The following is a 17,195-nucleotide window of genomic DNA, read 5'->3' as shown; positions in this document are numbered from 1 at the left end:
ATATGAGCAGTTTAAATGAAGCCCATAAGACAGGTGGTGAATGGGTGCACAAGACTAAACACAAACATGCTCCATGCTCAAAGAGCCATCTTCGCTTCCACTAATAATTCATTTTAAATGTGTTTTGTGGGTTTTTATTTCTTTCTTTCTTTTTTTAACATCCTACTGCCTTAAGAGGCCTTGTGAGTTGTTTTGAAGACATGCTCCAGATGCCTTTGAAAGAGACGTGCACATACTGCCCCTAGTGGCCGGAGTCTGGGTGCCAAAGAGGAATAAACCTCTAAGGTTGTTTCACAAGAGGTCAGTGTTTCCTTACAAAACACAAGAACGTCTGCATGCAGTACTCACACTGCAAGACACTCATCTGTGCATACATAAACACAGGTAAAATAATACACAAATCATGAAATGTATCTTAGACCTGCATTATAAATGATGACATACGTTATTCATTGTTTAAATTCTAGCCACCAAAGGTACTGCAAAATTAGACAAACTCCAAATGTCCGCATAAAAATGACTGTCATTTTTTTTTTATTTAATAATTTTCTGGAGCGTCAACACGTGTTCTGAGAGCGCTGCAGGTTTCTGTTCTGGCTCAGGTTGTGGGTTTGTGTTTGCGGGTGTTTCTCAATCTCAGGCTTGAAGCAGTTGGCCGGTAAGAGCAGGATTTCTGTCTCTGACGAGAGCTGCTGTGATTTGTGACAGTCTTTCTACAGACCTCTCCCATAGCTCAGGGACCTGGAGGAACACACACGCACACACAGAAATTGACGTCTAACAGAAAGCCTGAGTCAAGAAATCTACCACTGAAATTGAAATAAAACAAGTGAACTGACACTGGAGTAACTGAATCGCGTACAGCAGGCGGATCCATTACAGTAACGCAGATGTTTGACATTTAGCTTAACCAGACAGAGGAACTCCAGCGTCTTTAGAGCGTAATGGAGAAGACGTCCTACTGGACACCACCTCACGAGTCTTAGCAACTGACGGACCATGCTATTAGACCGCAAGCAGAAAGCACGCTCTACACACCAAAGAGCGTTGTTCCCTAAAGTCTGCCATACTCCTGCTTTCTGGAAAACGTCCAACCTCCCCGTTTCTGAGAAGGGGGACTGGCGTCCTGCGCCGATCTTTTTGGTTTGTTTGACTTGTGTCTTTCGTCTGGTTTCTCTTTGTGTGGCACATGCGTCTTCTCCATGTACGTCTGTTGCTAATTGGCACTCGGCAAATAACGACTGTCCCAAGTCTCTCGGTTTTACCTGAACTGCTTTAGCATGTGGGAGGTGGGGCGCAGAAATCAAATGGAACCTCCAGTTGGGTGCGATATTACATTTTCCACATAAAATACTCCCCCTGTTCTGTTTCAACTGAACTCAAAACGGCAAACCTACTTTCAAGTCACTTCCACTCAGGAATAAACTGCATCACCGAGTTTATTTTAAACGAATTCCAGTCGTGTGACGCTTCATTGGGCTCTTGATATAAAACCCACTTCTGACACTACTATTTCAAACGGAAAGAAAACCAAAGCATTGGTCCTCAGGAATATATAGTAACTATGGTGTAAAAATATCTCCAGTGTAATGTGCACGTGTGAAACCAAAGCTCGGCACTGCCATGCGGGGGCTGCTCCTAATGGCTCTGAATCTGTGGTTACTTAAATGATCATTTCTAGGAAGTCACGGAAAGGCTTTGTGTGATTTTTGCGTTGGGGCAACCCCTGCTACCTCCCACGGAGGTCAGGGGAAAGACGAGATGCTGTTTATCAAGCCTTGTGTGTGAAGCTACAGGATGGAACCGCAGCTCGAGACAACACTGTCCGCGCGGTTTGTCGGTGGGGTAATGCAACATCAACACTGGAAAACACAGACGAGGCATGAGGGCAAATCACGACGAGCGGAGGACTCGAAGCCTACATGAGAAGAATTCTTCCTCTGTGGATTCCTCCTCAGAATAATAACGTTTGGGATTCATTTACTGGTCCAAATTCAAAGATGGAATTTTTAATACCTTTAACAGTCAAAAAATAAGCCTATAAGCTAACTGTCCAATGACACTTTTTAAATATTTTTTTTAATTTGCTGTAATCAAAATATTACATTTTCAGTTTCTAAAGGTTCAGTTTCACATCTGTTTTGTTAATTATTTTTACTATATTTCTGCTCTAAGGTAACCATACAAGTCACATAAAATGCAAAATTTAAATTTAAAGGCATCACTAAAACAAGCCAATGCTGTTTTAAGAATATAGAAGATAACAGCAGATCTGAACCCCACGGAGGTCAGAGAGCGCTGCTCAGCCTGAGCAAGGTGAAGGAGACCTGACGTGTGAGCATCGCTCTCACTCCGCTAATGGCCACTACTACGTGCCATTGTGATGACTCTTGCTTTAAAATAAAGGGAAATTCAACACCCAGATTTTGTTTTTTCTTCTTCTTAAAGTGTCTGTCCAATCAGATGCAAGAACTGGTCATGTAAAGTGAGAGGCCTTTCCACTACTTCTTCTGAGTGACAGCTGCAGGATTTTAATGAGCACATAAACCATTTGCTATTGCCCTCTGAAGCTCCAGGCCTGGACAGTTTCCCTGTTACAGTGCAGGCTGATGGAACAAGGCTTTGTGCTTCGAGCCATAACTCTACTAAATGCATATTAGAAAATACTAGTTATCTTTCATATAAAACACACCAAAGGCTAAATGACATGAACTGCTCAAAACTAAGGATCACTCAAACTGTCTGTCGGTTGACATACTATTGATCTATCTGGAACAGTAACACTGACAAATATACCATAGACAGCTGAAAATAATATTCACTAAGAATAAACTGTCCCTTGCAATCGCTGTGACTCATTAATTCCAGATATTTGGGATCAGAAAGCCATAAAAATGCATGTTTGTGCAACCCTGTAACTTCTGTGGTATTCACAGACTCTGACAACTGAATGAGAAAATGATGTTGTAGCACACGTTTACTCAAACCACAACCATCTGACATTGAACACTGGACCTCTGGCCACATCACCTTTAGAAAACCTTCCCTCCCATTCCATAAGTATCGACCTGGAATGGGCATCATTTAACAATTGCTTTAACTGGCTGCTGGAATCCTCAGGTGATGCAAACTTTTTTAGTTGTTGTTTTGAGCCTAACCAGCTTCAGTCGGATCGTGCAAATACACCAAAATCTCCAGAACAAGCTCAAACCGAAGCTGTGATCTTGCTGAGAAGAAGCGCTTTCACCGACGCTCCTGCTATCAGTGTCTGGTGACACACAGCCATCGGTTTAAGCAGGAAAAACACGGTGCCATCTTTCAGTTGCCCACCCCCCCCCCCAACCGAAACCGCGTTGAGTGGGACTGGATTTTCTAGACAAAGGAAACTTTGCGGAGGGAAAGACGTCGTCGTGGGAGCAGACCACACAGCAAGCGGCGCTTCTCCAGCCATCCTTGAAAATTCCGCGGCTGCAATCAACTCTTCCGTCATCGCGGGGCAGCCGGTCGCCGCCTCGCACTAACACACCCCTTTCAGGATGAAGCCTCAGCAATTAGGATCTTAACAGCCACAATTTGCACCAATCCTTCAAGTCAAGCAGCCCTGCGCCTGCAGCCAAATAGCCAGCCAGGTGGTCAGCCAGCCAGGTGGTCAGCCAGCCAGGCGGTCAGCCAGCCAGGCAGCAGTCCTGCTCTCCGTTAATGGCCTCTGCAAAGCCTCCCAAGACCGGCTCGGACTGGAAAGATAGGAATCTAATGCCAAGTGCCTGCCCCAATCAGTACGAAATAAACGGGTCTGCCACCAGCTCCTAGTCCCAATGGCTTTTCTAAAAATTTGAATGCGCATAAATCACTTATGACTGGATCCCAAACATGCTGGAGTGACAGCCCTTAAAGACCACTAGAGGGCAGCTTAGTGGTGGAGCAGACACCAGTACAACAGGAGCATAAAACAGGAACTAATTATGAGCAGTTTGTTACTGTTTACATTAACTCATTTAAAACAGGTGGCCAAATAATAAATGCACGTGAGTCTGTCATCTATTTAATAAAAGCCTCATTTCCGCCAGCGCCACGACGCTGTATCACGAGAACAATCACCAACATAAGATTTAATAGACTTAAAACAAGCCATATCTCTGGCTAACTGGTATTTTCTCTCTCTCAGTGCATTTCTTTAAAAGGTATTACAGGAACGCTGAGTACCTTCCCTCATCTCCAGTGTCCCATTCTGTGGGCAGTAGCTGGAGGGATAGACAGGGATCTCCAGATCATTTGCTGGCAGTTCTGGAGATTTGATATGGGCCCGAACCCCCACTGCAGTCCTCGGCAGAACACCCCCACCCCACCCCTCCTACATTGAGAGGGAGCCAGCCATGCCCTCGCGACAGAAGAGTCACGCACGGTCGGCGTGGAGGCCGACAGGCGATCGTTGACATTCGGCTGAACGGAGGACGATAAACCCTGGCTTTTGTTTGTTTGTTTGTTTGTTTGTTTGTCAGTCCACCCGTTGCATCCAATGCTAGAGTGGTAGCGTGCGCTGACTCAGGCATGACTCAGGCTGACTGCCCAGGCGTTTCTGATGGCACCTTAAAGTGGGAAGCAAGTCCCTGGTCCAGGCCCAAGGAAGGGAAAACAAGATTAAACGCTTGTCTCACTACACTCTTTATTCATTTTAATTGGGACGTATCATTTTCCCCCTCTGCGACAAAAGGTAATTTATCTTCACCCCCCCCCCTTTAAGGGAAAAGTCTACAATGGAACACTGCCTAAACATTCCCTCGCGTCGTGATGACCTTGTCATCCCTAATCCCTCTCGCCTCACAGAACAGCCACCCTGGTGTGTTTGTGGATATCTCTCCCTTTGTGAGATTCCCCTCCAGCACGTTGGCATCCCCACGTTTCTATTCAGCGGCGGTGTTCATACAAGTGCAGCTCAGATAAAGTAACGTGCTGCAACTGAGGGGGAAAAAAAGCCATCGAGCAAATTTCCGCTTCGCGCTGAAAAGGAACGGGCGTTATCTATAGCACGTTCCCCGTCTAACTAAACAGGATCCCCCGACTCAGCGCCAGGCCTGTCTGGGTCTATATCCTTCCCTTTCTTACCAGGAACACCTTAGTCATAATCGGACGCGTACACAGAACCCGGGCAAAGAAAATACAGGAAGCCCGCGCCGCCTCGCGAGTGAATGCGATTCTGTTTGAACAAGTGAGTGATGGTGGGGTTTCTGCATGACCTGGCGACAGACACACTTACAAACAGGAGCGAATACAATGCCCTCCTGCATCCACCGTGAACGGAGTGAACGCGTGTTATGACATTCCAAAGCCCACATGCTGAAACCCCCGCGGTCGTGGGATCTCAAACGGACCACCAGCTCTGCGTGTATGGCACATGGCCCCTGCACAACGGACGTCACATAGGGGCCGATTTATTGTCTTCTCGAGTGCCAGCGCTCTTCCAATGGCATCCTAGCACACCGTCCTTCGTGGGGTCTACTCACACCTCAACTCCGGAACGCTGCGAATGGGGCCCGACTTGTCACGTGGCTGTCAAAACAAGCCCGTAATCCAGACTAAACAAATGTGAAGGGCCGAGTGTCAATGAGCCCGTGAGAGAGAGGGGGTCTTCTGAGTGACGTACACGGTCAGCTCACGGGCCGGGGACCGTGGAGGGGATCAAAGAGTTAACCAGCACTCCAATGATGAATTCCAGCAGAATTCCAGCAAGCTTCCTACCATTCCACGGGCATGATGATGTGTAAATATATTCAGAACATATATTTTCCAAAGGTTTGGGGACTGATGACCTGTATTAAGACTACGTATTGAAAAAGATGAAAGCTAAGCTTTAAACACACCTGGTTCAACTAATCACTTCATTATCAAGCCCTTGAAAGATCAGTTCCATTACATGGACAAGACTAAAAGTGCTAATATCTGTGCAGGATTCAGAAGAAAGACAGCGTGTTTTTGGCGTCCGTATGCTAATAACTAAGAATGAACTTAAAAGTAAAAAACAAATGTGATGAAAACGACATCCTGCTTCTGTCAAATGTAGAAACAGAACAAGCAAAACCATTTCAGAAGGTCTTCCGACAAGCCTCATGCCAAGGGGTGAGGCTCTCCGTGCTTAACACAAGACTTGGAGAAGGCAGATAATCAGTGCAGGACACTGGGTGGTCGGCACAAACTCAAACCACGCGCTCCTCGACCGCGGGTGGCGTGTACCGAATGCAGCACGGCGCTCTCATAATGATCCAATGTTTACAAACCAATTCGGAGGCCCTGGTGGGCGTTCAAGCCTTCCAGAAGAGCCTGTGATGTCTGTGATGGTTCCCAGTCGGAATGATCTCGCACGGTGAGCCTTAGCACGAGTATTTGTGAGAGGCCACAGCGGGGCTTTGTGTAAGCCGCTAAATCAAAGCGGGGTAAACAGTGGTCCAGGGCGTGACTGTTTCCCTGCCGGCTCCCGGTCCAACGTGCCAGCGCACATCTGGAGCGCTACAGGCATGAGCGGATCGCCGTGATGTGCAGCGCCGCTCGCCCCGTTTCCCGGGCGACTTCCGTCTGGGCTCTGCTGCAGCGTTTGACACCCCATCAAAACGTAAAGGAACGGAGGCCTGACCTCCGGACTGTCAGCGCGGTCCCGCTCGGGCCCGATCAGGAGAGAGCAGAGCGACTAATCTGGAAGACGAACACGCGACACAGGAAGGCGTGGACATAAGTCAGCAAATCAGGAGCAACCAGAGAGATGGACGTTACTGCTAAACGAGGACGAGATAAGGTCAAAGGTGCATCTTAGAAGACGGGACATGTTTGTGAGGGGACAGGCGTTAGATTGTTCTCCACACAACCGTGACCCCGACATGGGAGAAACACGCTTAGAGTAAAGCAGGTCAAACTTGATCAGGGTTTCAACATGGATGTCACTACAACCACACACGCCCACCCACGCACCCCCGCCCAGCACAAAAGAATCATGATTATTTGTGATAGCAGGTGATCCACGTAGGCCTCAGTTTCACAGGGTGGAGGTTCCAGCGGAAGCCGCCTGATGAATCCTGGGTTCAGCTGGAGACGCACTGCATTCCTGCAAAAAGCCTCCACTTTCCACGCATCTGATTTCGTTGCCTGCCTGCCTGCCTGGTGCATCCGAACAGGTAACAGGACGACCCCCACCCCCACCCAACCCAACCCCCCCCACCCCGTTTTCCCTTACTCTAATCTCCTCCTCACGGGTTTAGGATTCCTTGGCTGAGCTCTTTGATGAGAAGGAAGTGGATGGAGGGTAAACAGTAGGCCTCTCGCTGAGGGGATTAGCGAGCCCATATATCATCGTGACAGGCCTTTTCAGCGAGTGACGGGTCACCAGGGCGCCGCGCTGCAGGGATCCTGTGACACTTCCTGTCACTGCTAGAAACACAGATCGGGTCAGAAAACGTCTCGCGCGTCTTAGCGCCTGATCACAATGTCCCCGTGCGGCACCGTGGAACCTGTGCTTTGATGTGCAACGTGTGTTTGTAGTCAGTGCCGTTGCATATGATTTCCATGAAAAACCACAGCACGCACTGGAGAAAGGTCTTCATCTATCCCCACCCTCATCACTGAGCGTAGGTGGAGACCTGAGAGAAACGCAAGGGTTCAAGCCATGGCTGGTGCGACGCTCTGACTCACGGCACTGTGATCTCCTTGAGGTTCAGCGGAAAGAGACCCATTGGAGTGCAGAGTGAACCTGTCACATTTTATACAAATCACTGAGTAAAATTTGTTGAAAAAACAGTAAAATAATGAAATATTTCGGCAGCTTGGGGCAACAGAAAACAACTCTAAGCTTAGGGGGAAATTGGACATGACAGACGTCTCATATAACCAATTGGGACCTAGAAAAACAAGCAAGATTTAAAAGTAAGATGTTTTTAATAAGGCATTTAAAACTGCGTCTCGAAAAAAAAAAAGCTTCCCGATCCCTTATCAGACGCCTTGCGTTCTTAATTCGGCACTGGCTCTAGGGCACTGGAGAGCTCCCTGTGTAAACATCTGGCTAAGAGAAACAAACTTGGGGAGTGTCTTTCAGCGTCTCTTACCAAACAACCCTCAGCCACCTTGCTGCCTGCTGTGGCCGTTTTATTGCCCGTGACAGGAACTTCAGAAATGAACTTCACGGTTTACGGCAGTGAGCTGGAGCCAGCTCTCTGCCCCGATTTACTGGGGAAAGTTGTATAATAATAATAGAGCCGGAGTGTGGCGGCATGGCCTGCGATTATTAAGCCATAAATTACACACAGACAAACCTGGACAAGGGGCTTGCAACTCACAGAGGATTTTGGCAGCCATTTTGAAAAGGATGAATGGAAGGAATTAGCTTCATTTTGGTAGGAGGTTAAGACAGTGACTCCTAGCCTTTCATTACGATAGCTCATAATGATAAGCGCTTTATCTGGCCGGACATACATCACGTATCCTCCCCTCCAAAAAGCGAAGGGCTGGATCATGACATCGCCGCCGCGTGACGCAACCCCGAATGCTAGAACGTTCTGTGTCACAGCAGATGGATCACGTGTTGAGTGGGATCAAAGTCCCGTGTGGAGGTGGGGGGGGTGGCCTCTATGGCCCGGATGACGGATGCAGGGTGCGGATCTCATAATCACGCAATCTACGCCCTGACGTCAGCACGAGACATCTGGGGACTCGCTCAGCGAATGGAACGTGAGCCCCGATCTGGACGGCTCACTCGACTCGGCACCAGGGCTGCGTCACGTGACTTCTCCCACGCTCGACCGCGCTGACCCTTCCTCTCCACCAGGTGAAAGTTCAGTGACGTATGAACTTCCTGATTGTCTCTAAGATTCCGAGCGATTAATGTGTGCATTTACAATACAATAATGCAATTCAAAAATATTTTCTGCAATATTTTACACTTAACAAAAACCGGAGACCTACCTTTGAGTGAATGACCTGAATACCATAGAGTAAAATATTGGTCTTCCTGAAAGTGGTGGAGATGTCCATGATGGTAGTCAGCTCCGCACCCTTCTCTGTGGGACACGGCTCCTCCGACATGGATAAATGAACCTTTCAACACAGGAAAGAGACGAACAAAACCTCTCTCAACACAGTGCTTCACCGCAACATAAATACTCACACGTGGAATAATAAGCACAGAAAAGACAGACATTGTTTAAAAAAAAAAGTGTCTGGTGATGGAACAAGGCAGTAAACTCCAGGTGCTGGGGGTGAAAAAAGCCACGGTACCACGGATCTCCTCCTATAAAGACTGGGAATGAGAGACTGCTGGTTCTAGGCTGTAATCTGTAATCCATCTCCCCAAGGCACAACTTTCTGTGTTTATTCAAAAAGTTGGGTGTTCTTGGGAAAATATGGTGGGATAGGTGAAGTCAGTTTGAATTTAACTGCAAGACAGTTGGTAGGTGAAGTCTGTTGGGGACACAGCCCGCACGATTAAACAAATGCTGGTGGCTCTCCCAGTCAGCCTGGTGCACGTCGGTCCATGACACTACCACAGAGCAAACCGAACAACAAACGTCAGAGATGACTGAAGAACCTAAATCCTGTTAGCAATGATTAAGATGAAAACCACAGTAACGCAGCAACGCAGTAATTTCAAAATCAGGCTCTTTCATTCAGCAAAGGAAACTCTTTATCAGACCATAACTTAAACAGTGAGACAGCAGGGTAACACCCAGAAAGCATGTACTGCATACTCTTACTGTGTCAAACAGGATCCAGTAACAGTAAATATTCAAAGAAATAATGATTAATAACAACTATATGGGTTTCTCTCCACCTGGGCAGCTGATGGAGCCATATCGGCTCACCTCTACCTGGGCCATGTGGAGTGTTGTAACAGGAGTAAACAGGCCTCCCTCTTGAAAATCTGGGTCGCGCTGGCAGGGAGCCCCACGATCACGCGCAAAGGGGGCCCGTTTTTCCACAACATGGCCAAAAAGCCAGGAGGCGTCACGAATCACGCTCTAGGCTTAATCGAGTTGCAACGGGATGACATTTCCCGTGATTAAGACGAATTTCTTTTGCGGTAGACGTGCTGGAAAAGAACCAAAGAGCAAAGAGAGTCCAGGGTTTATCCCAACTCCCGCCGCACCTGGCTGTGTTCGGTCCGACGTTACACTCGCCTTCCGAGCGGCTCTGCGTGTTTATTACGGAGTCAACTGCACTGAACATCAATTCAAGTTTTGAACAATTCAGTATGCGATTAGCCTTGTATAAGTACAATTAACTTCATCTCCAGTTTCCACATTTCCTACATATCACGGCGTTGCATTCACTTTAATGGCTCACAGTCTCTATTTGAGTTGAACAGAGACAATTATCAAAGTCACTGAGCACAAACCCTTGGAGGGCGTTGGGTAATCAGTGTGGCAGACTGCCAAGGCCAGAGTTTTACACGGTTAAGTCACCTACCCACACGATAACCACGGGGTACAACAGAGCATGGCTTGCCTCCTCAAAAATCTTCACCATCTCCCTAGTTTCACATAAACTTGCCGCAGTTTCCTACAAAAGAGACATCCTAGTAAAAATGTGTTCTCGTTATAATAAACCATCATCATAAAACACATTACGACAAATTTATTTGACAGCAGGCTTAGTTTTTATGAGTGGTGCACTGGAAGGGTGATACAACACTCTGGGAAGAAACTCTTTAAAAACCTCCACAGTAGATTAATTTGCGTACAGATATCTGGATGAAGTTCCTGGTCTTCATTAGTAACTCGTTTTTTCCTTTTACACAGGGGAAGACATCCACAGTCTGAAAAAGACAAAAAGCAAATGCCCAGTTTGTAAAGTCATACAGTGTTAATTAATTTCTCAGTCAATTTTTATCAGCCCGGAACTGGAAAACATACAGTGGAGAATATCTCGGGCAAATACATTTGGGCTTCATCCAGGAACACATCGCTTGACATACCAATACAAACTTTCTTACTTTTTATTTCAACATAGTTCTGTGCCTTGTCTGTCTCTGATCATGTAGAATCTCTCACACCGAGATTAAACGAACATAAACAAACAAATTTGACCAGGAGCTGCGGTTAAAAAAATAGAGTAAAAGCAAAATATGGAACAGTAATAGAAACACGTGGAGGCACTTAAATGCTTTTGAAAGACAACTAACCTAGGCAACAAGCGAAAAGCACAGATTTCCAAGATTAAAATGATTTAAAGCATATCAGGCATGAACTGTTTTTCAAATCATGAATTAAGCAACAGAACATTGCAGCCTTTTTTACAGAACAAAAATGAAAGAAATGACTGGAAGTAGTGAAGCGCAATATACCTTTTGTGAGCTAATATCACAGTATTCACCTTTGCAATATAGATATCACAAAATATGCTAATAGGTGAAATATGCTAATGAGGCCCCTGCAATGAATTACTATCGTTCTTTTTCGCTTGTGTGTGTGTGTGTGTGTGTGTGTGTGTCTGTTTGTCTGTCTGTCTGTCTACAAGTGTGCATGCACTGTGACTATCCTGGCCTATCTCAAACACAAAGATGAGGGTCCTGTGGGTGTTTGGTGAATGGTGGTATTTCACCACCAACAAATGTAAATAAATGTTGATTAAAATACTACAGAACAGTCTTGCTGTTGCTTCTCTGGTCTGATGGCTAAAGACCACAAGTCAGCGTTCTGTTCTGATGGTCAGAGCACTTGTTTGCCACCTTAAAACCCAGGTTCAAGGTCAGATTTGGTCTCTGCCTTTGTGACTATATGATTTGTCTTAAAATCTTTACGCAGGAAACTGCTGTTTGTCCCTGGTAAGAATTACATCAAAGAAGTAACCAAAATAAGGGTCATCACACATTCTCTGATCACTTCCACTTTTACACACAGCACCCTTTGGTATCATTTCTTCACCTTGCTAAAGGCATTGGCCTTCTGTCCTGGATGGTAAAACGCCACATACACCCAGAGCCATCTGGTGGAGTCATCTCACCCCACAGATGCCCCGTAACAGGGAGCAGAGCCACTGTAAAAGGGATTAGAGTCGCATGCCGCTTTGGGATGGACTCATCCGCTTCCTTTTCTCCTTTCACTGGACGATTTAGAACCTGGAAATGCTACAAAGGAGGAGGACGTCCTCACATGGTACCGAGCAGTGCTGGGACACGTCTCATCCCTCTCTGTCAAACACCGGGCAACAAAGTGCAGGGACCCCGGCAGGATTGGGAGGCGGGGCGGCTGCTCTTTCACGGCGGCTATGGGGTTTGTTGCACAATACTGCTGCGAGATACCAATAAAAAAAATGAACCCCCTGTAACAAATCGCAGCTTTATTTGTTTCCCAGGGCGTGGGGTCACCGTGACTGTGCTGCTCATGCTCAAACACATTACAAAAGGCTGCAGTATGCAAAATTGCTCAAAACTGCATTCGGTAATAACTATAAGTCACTTTGGATAAAAGTGTCAGCTAAATGCCGTAAACACTGTTGTGACAGTGGTAACACATCGGCAGGCGTTATATAAACAGCCTGGCAACTGCAACAGCAGCAGAGCAGGGGAGTGTGTGTGTTTGGGGGGATGCTCAGGGTGAGTGTCTTGGGAGAGAGGGGGACCCACGAGACTCTGGTCTGCGCTCTTTGGTCCAGGAACCTCTGAGGAGCCAGGCTCACCCAAGCAGAGAGTGTTATGCGCTGAGCAGAGTAAGCGAGATGAGGTAGTCCAGATTCCAAAAAAACATTAGGAGGAAAATCATAATTCTCTGACTTATTATGTTCATTATTCCCATTAACCTACCATGCTGTGGGCTGCCAGGTTTTCCTGGAGTCTGCTGGCTAGCTCAGCAGTCTCTCCCAAAGCTCCTGAGATGATGCACGCTGACATGGAGAGGGTGTCTGGGAATGAGAAATGATTTGAACGCTGAGCTCTGATAATAAGGAACAGAAGTATCTTTCACTGAGACTACACACACCTGTGGAACACTTTGGGGGGGGGGAGCTTGTATCTGGCTTGTTTATCCTTAATGGCAATTTGTTCATTTTCTGATGATGATTAAAACAAAGGCAAAAAATAACAAATAAAAATATCCCAAAACCACAGAACCATCTCGTCACTCATTGTGTATATCTTGTTCCTTCATTCAGAAATATGGATAGTTACCGCTTTGTTGCAAACAGTGGACAAATAAGCTTTGAGGTTACAGAGGCTCTAAATGAACAATATGCAATACACAATCAGGACCTTTGTAAAAAAAAGTAACTTTTGGAAGATCTTTGAATAGCAACAAAACCAAAGAGGAGTGTTTTTCTTCAAAACCCCGCTCACGTATCAAAGCATCTCTCCAAGTTAGAGAGAAGAGTACAGTTTTAATAAATGTAACCTTTCGGTGAGAATAAAATGAGATGCCAATTCCTCAGTAAGCTAACCTGTTTTATCTCAAAGAGACTAAACGCAGAAGCCACAGGTGCGAGACCACAAAAGCCAACCTGAGAATGCCAGGTACAGTCATCTTAAACGGAGTACTCTGTGAATGTGGTGTTTAAGCGCTCTGATATTGACCACTGTAAACGTCACACACCTGTCTGCCAGGAAGGACGTCCTGCCCAGCCACAGTTGCCAGGAGAGGCGCCTGGATTACTTTTTGAAGTCCAATGTCCAGAATGGACAAGTTACTTCAATGCTCTGATTCCACACAGTCGCATAAATATGCACACAATTCCGCCATTGAACGACAGTAATACGAACACAACACCTTGTAACCAAAGGCACTGCTGACATTTTAAAAGTGAAACAAAACTGGTTTAAGAGGAAATAATAATGAGGAAAAATGGCATCCATCCATCCATCCATCCAACCATCCATCCATCCCTCCATCCCTCCATCCCTCCATCCATCCCTCCATCCATCCATCTATCCATCCATCCCCCAGACTGAACAAAGTGGACAAATGCTCAAGTCCATTACTATTTGTGTCCCGTTGTTTTGTAAACAGGGGCACCTCTGCTGGTGAATCAGATGCCCTGTGCAGTTTTCCCCATTAGTCTACCAGTGTGCTGAAGCTCTCTCTCTCTGGTTTGCTTGTTGTGAAGTTATGAACCAAAAATGAACCCACCAATAGAAAGAGGAAAACCTGTTCTGTTTTTCACATGCCTCCATGCCTACTTTAGTGTCTTTAGTAAAGGATTTTCAGCAGCTAAAAAAATCATAACTCAATTAACATAACTTTAATTCAGAAATAAATACCTTTGATAATGGACTCTGCTGCAGCCAAATCCCGTTTGTACGTCACCTGAAAGGGAAAAAATGCCTGTGCAGTGATCTGTTGGAGGTGAAACGGGTTATAGGCAGAGCGTCCTGAACAATTTAAGACCTGCCACATCAGTGGCTGACGAGTAAAATCCAAAAAAAGTACGTAAATTTGGCCTAAGTAATGCAAGCCGGTCTTTGATCATGCCAGATAAAGAGTTAACCACTGATTTTTATACATTTATTGTAGAAACGGAGGTGCTACAAGGTGTTGGTTCTTACTTTCCACAGAGTTGGTGGTCCGTTCAGGAGCCTGGCATTGGTGCCTGAGTACCGCAGGGCCAGGTGGAGACACTCCGTACCGAACTCAAAGTCAAACTCGCTACACTGCAGACAAGAAAGCAGCACATTGGAGGAACGAGCCCATAGCAGGGTGCTCGTATGGACCATGAAACTGGAAACTGGACAGGATAAACCCACTCACCCCACGATCATGCAGCAAGTTAGGTTTTAAACGACAGTGCCAGTCACTTTGCTCTTATTGCTTTCGCTTTTGTTTTAAAGAGGATCCTTGGAGCACCAGTGAGATGTTCTGATTGCATGTTTTCTGTCTTACGCCTCTGAGATTAGATTACAGCATTTAAATCGTGCCACCTGAGATATCGCGATTGTAATATGTGCAGTTAAATGTTACCTGTATTAAATGAAAGAGGTTCATTTTCAGGGTTGAGTGATTTCAAAGTCAATCACAGGAGGAAAACACAGCAGGTCCTGAGGTGATTTGACCTCTGGTGTTTGTGCCTTCACTAAACTCTACCGCAACAGGGGTCGGGTGTCGGCTCGGTCGTCTTCAATGGCCATCACACTGAACACGTCACTTAAGTGCCAGCTTGTGCCCCTGGCCACATTTTAACCAGTCCGTCAAGGTCTCCTCTTAAAATTGAAAGACAAACCACGATACCCTTCCCACCTGAGAGTAGCAAATGGCATGAAAAGCTCATTAATACGAGGTTAAAACAAAGTCGGCATTACCTCACGGCATCTGCCGCAAGATCCAGACCTTTTGGATGCAAAAGCACAGATTTGCCCATGAGAGGGTCTTTTGGAGAGGAAGGTAAAAAGGTGTAGACGTGATCCAGTGTCGGGTATCTGCTACAGGCAAGCCTCTGCTCACAGGACTTGCCATCTGACCACACTACTTCATTGTGTCACACAGTTAGGGACCTTCAATCTTCCCATAAATGCACCGTGACAACCGTGACTCTGTATTACAAGAAAACCTTCATGTTCTACAGTCAAGAAAACACTTTTAGAAATAGCCTGAATGTGAACTCTCAATGTGTCAGGGATAAATAAAAACAAAATAAAATAAAATAAATGGCTGAAAATCTAGCTCTTAAAGTCTCATAAATGAATCTACACATTTTTAAACAGTATAATCTGGGCTGCAATATCAAGGTTTTAATTATTAGAGCACACATGCAAAATGTGTTCAAACATGCCCTGGACAATTTAAAATAGTGAAATAATACACTGCCTGGCCAAAAAAAACTCTAATATTTCGTTGGACCACCTTTAGCTTTGATTATGGCATGCTGTGGGGTTCGATGGGGTTCAGGTCTGGCCTCCGTGGTGGCCAATCCATGTGTGAAAAATTATGTCTCATACTCCCTGAACCACTCTTTCACAATTTGAGCCCTATGAATCCTGGCAATGTCATCTTGGAATATGCCTGTGTCATCAGGGAAGGAAAATCCATAGATGGAATAACCTTGTCGTTCAGTATATTCAGGTAGTCAGCTGACCTCATTCTTTGGGCACATAACGTTGTTACAAACTGCAGCAACCCCAAACTGCACTGCCCCCACAGAATTGTACAGTAGGCACTAGGCATGATGGGTGCATCACTTCAGCCGCCTCTCTTCTTACCCTGATGTGCCCATCACTCTGGAACAGGGTAAATCTGGACTCATCAGACCACATGACCTTCTTCCATTTACATTTATGGCATTTAGCTGACGCTTTTGTCCAAGCCGACTTACATTTATAACTGAGTACAAATTGAGCAGTTGAGGGTTAAGGGTTAATTGAGGGCTAGTCCAGTACCTTAACCACCAAGCTACCACTGCCCCAGAGTCCAATCTTTATGCTACCTAGCAAACCGAAGCCGTTTTTGCCGGTTAGCCTCACTGACAAGTGGTTTTCTTAAGGCTACACAGCTGTTCAGTCCCAATCCCTTGAGTTCCCTTCGCATTGTGCATGTGGAAATACTCTTACTTTCACTATTAAACATATCCCTGAGTTCTACTGTTGTTTTTCTACGATTTGATTTCACCACACGTTTAAGTGATCGCTGATCACGATTATTCAAGATTTTTTCCTGACCACATTCTTTCCTCGAAGATGATGTTTCCACATTGTCCTTCCACTTTTTAATAATGTGTTGGACAGTTCTTAACGTGATTTTAGTAGTTTCAGCAATCTCCTTAGATGTTTTCTCTGCTTGATGCATGCCAACAACCTGACCCTTCTGAAACAGATTAACATCTTTTCCACGACCACAGGAAGTGTCTTTCGACATGGTTGTTTAACAAATGAGAAGCTACTCACTGCGTCAGTTAGGGTTAAATAACTTGTTGTCAGCTGAAACATAGTCACCCATGCAGTAATTATCCAATGGGAGGCTCATACCTATTTGCTTAGTTAAATCCAGGTGGTGATCTTTTTTTGCCCAGGCACTGTATGATATGTCTTAAAACAAGGAGCTGTGTATTTACAGAAAGAGTCTCTGAAGTTGTGAATTCCTAGATTTCCTTCAGGTATACCATCACAGATATGGAAAGATAAGTCAACTTAAACACAAACAATAAGGCCTAGTAATCTCTTAGATTTGAGCAAAGACTGCTGGACTTTTAAAGGTGAAACTGCTGTATATTTTGAATGTCAGACATATGTGGCCTCCAAAGTCACA

The 17,195-nt window shown here is 45.7% G+C and overlaps 1 protein-coding gene across 3 annotated transcripts in view; it reads right to left on the bottom strand.

The window, feature by feature from the left end:
- Positions 1-517: 517 nt before the first annotated feature.
- Positions 518-17,195, bottom strand: part of crppa (CDP-L-ribitol pyrophosphorylase A) — a 26,089-nt gene continuing 9,411 nt past the window's right edge. The window contains exons 4-10 of one of the 3 annotated variants that reach the window (XM_026999479.3): positions 14,507-14,611; positions 14,222-14,267; positions 12,776-12,873; positions 10,715-10,789; positions 10,441-10,533; positions 8,941-9,072; positions 518-741 (exon numbers count right to left, since the gene is read on the bottom strand). In XM_026999479.3, coding sequence (XP_026855280.2) covers positions 637-741; positions 8,941-9,072; positions 10,441-10,533; positions 10,715-10,789; positions 12,776-12,873; positions 14,222-14,267; positions 14,507-14,611 — 654 coding nt within the window. In that variant the 3' untranslated portion in view covers positions 518-636. The remainder of the gene's footprint in view (positions 742-8,940; positions 9,073-10,440; positions 10,534-10,714; positions 10,790-12,775; positions 12,874-14,221; positions 14,268-14,506; positions 14,612-17,195) is intronic. The other 2 variants (XM_081700214.1, XM_026999480.3) reach the window with 2 other exon arrangements.

This window comes from Electrophorus electricus, chromosome 17 (assembly GCF_041902795.1).
Source record: "Electrophorus electricus isolate QZ-2024a chromosome 17, ASM4190279v1, whole genome shotgun sequence".
Taxonomy (NCBI): Eukaryota; Metazoa; Chordata; class Actinopteri; order Gymnotiformes; family Gymnotidae; genus Electrophorus; species Electrophorus electricus.
The sequence above is the reverse complement of the archived record's forward strand: the minus strand, read 5'-3'. Positions and strand labels throughout refer to the sequence as shown.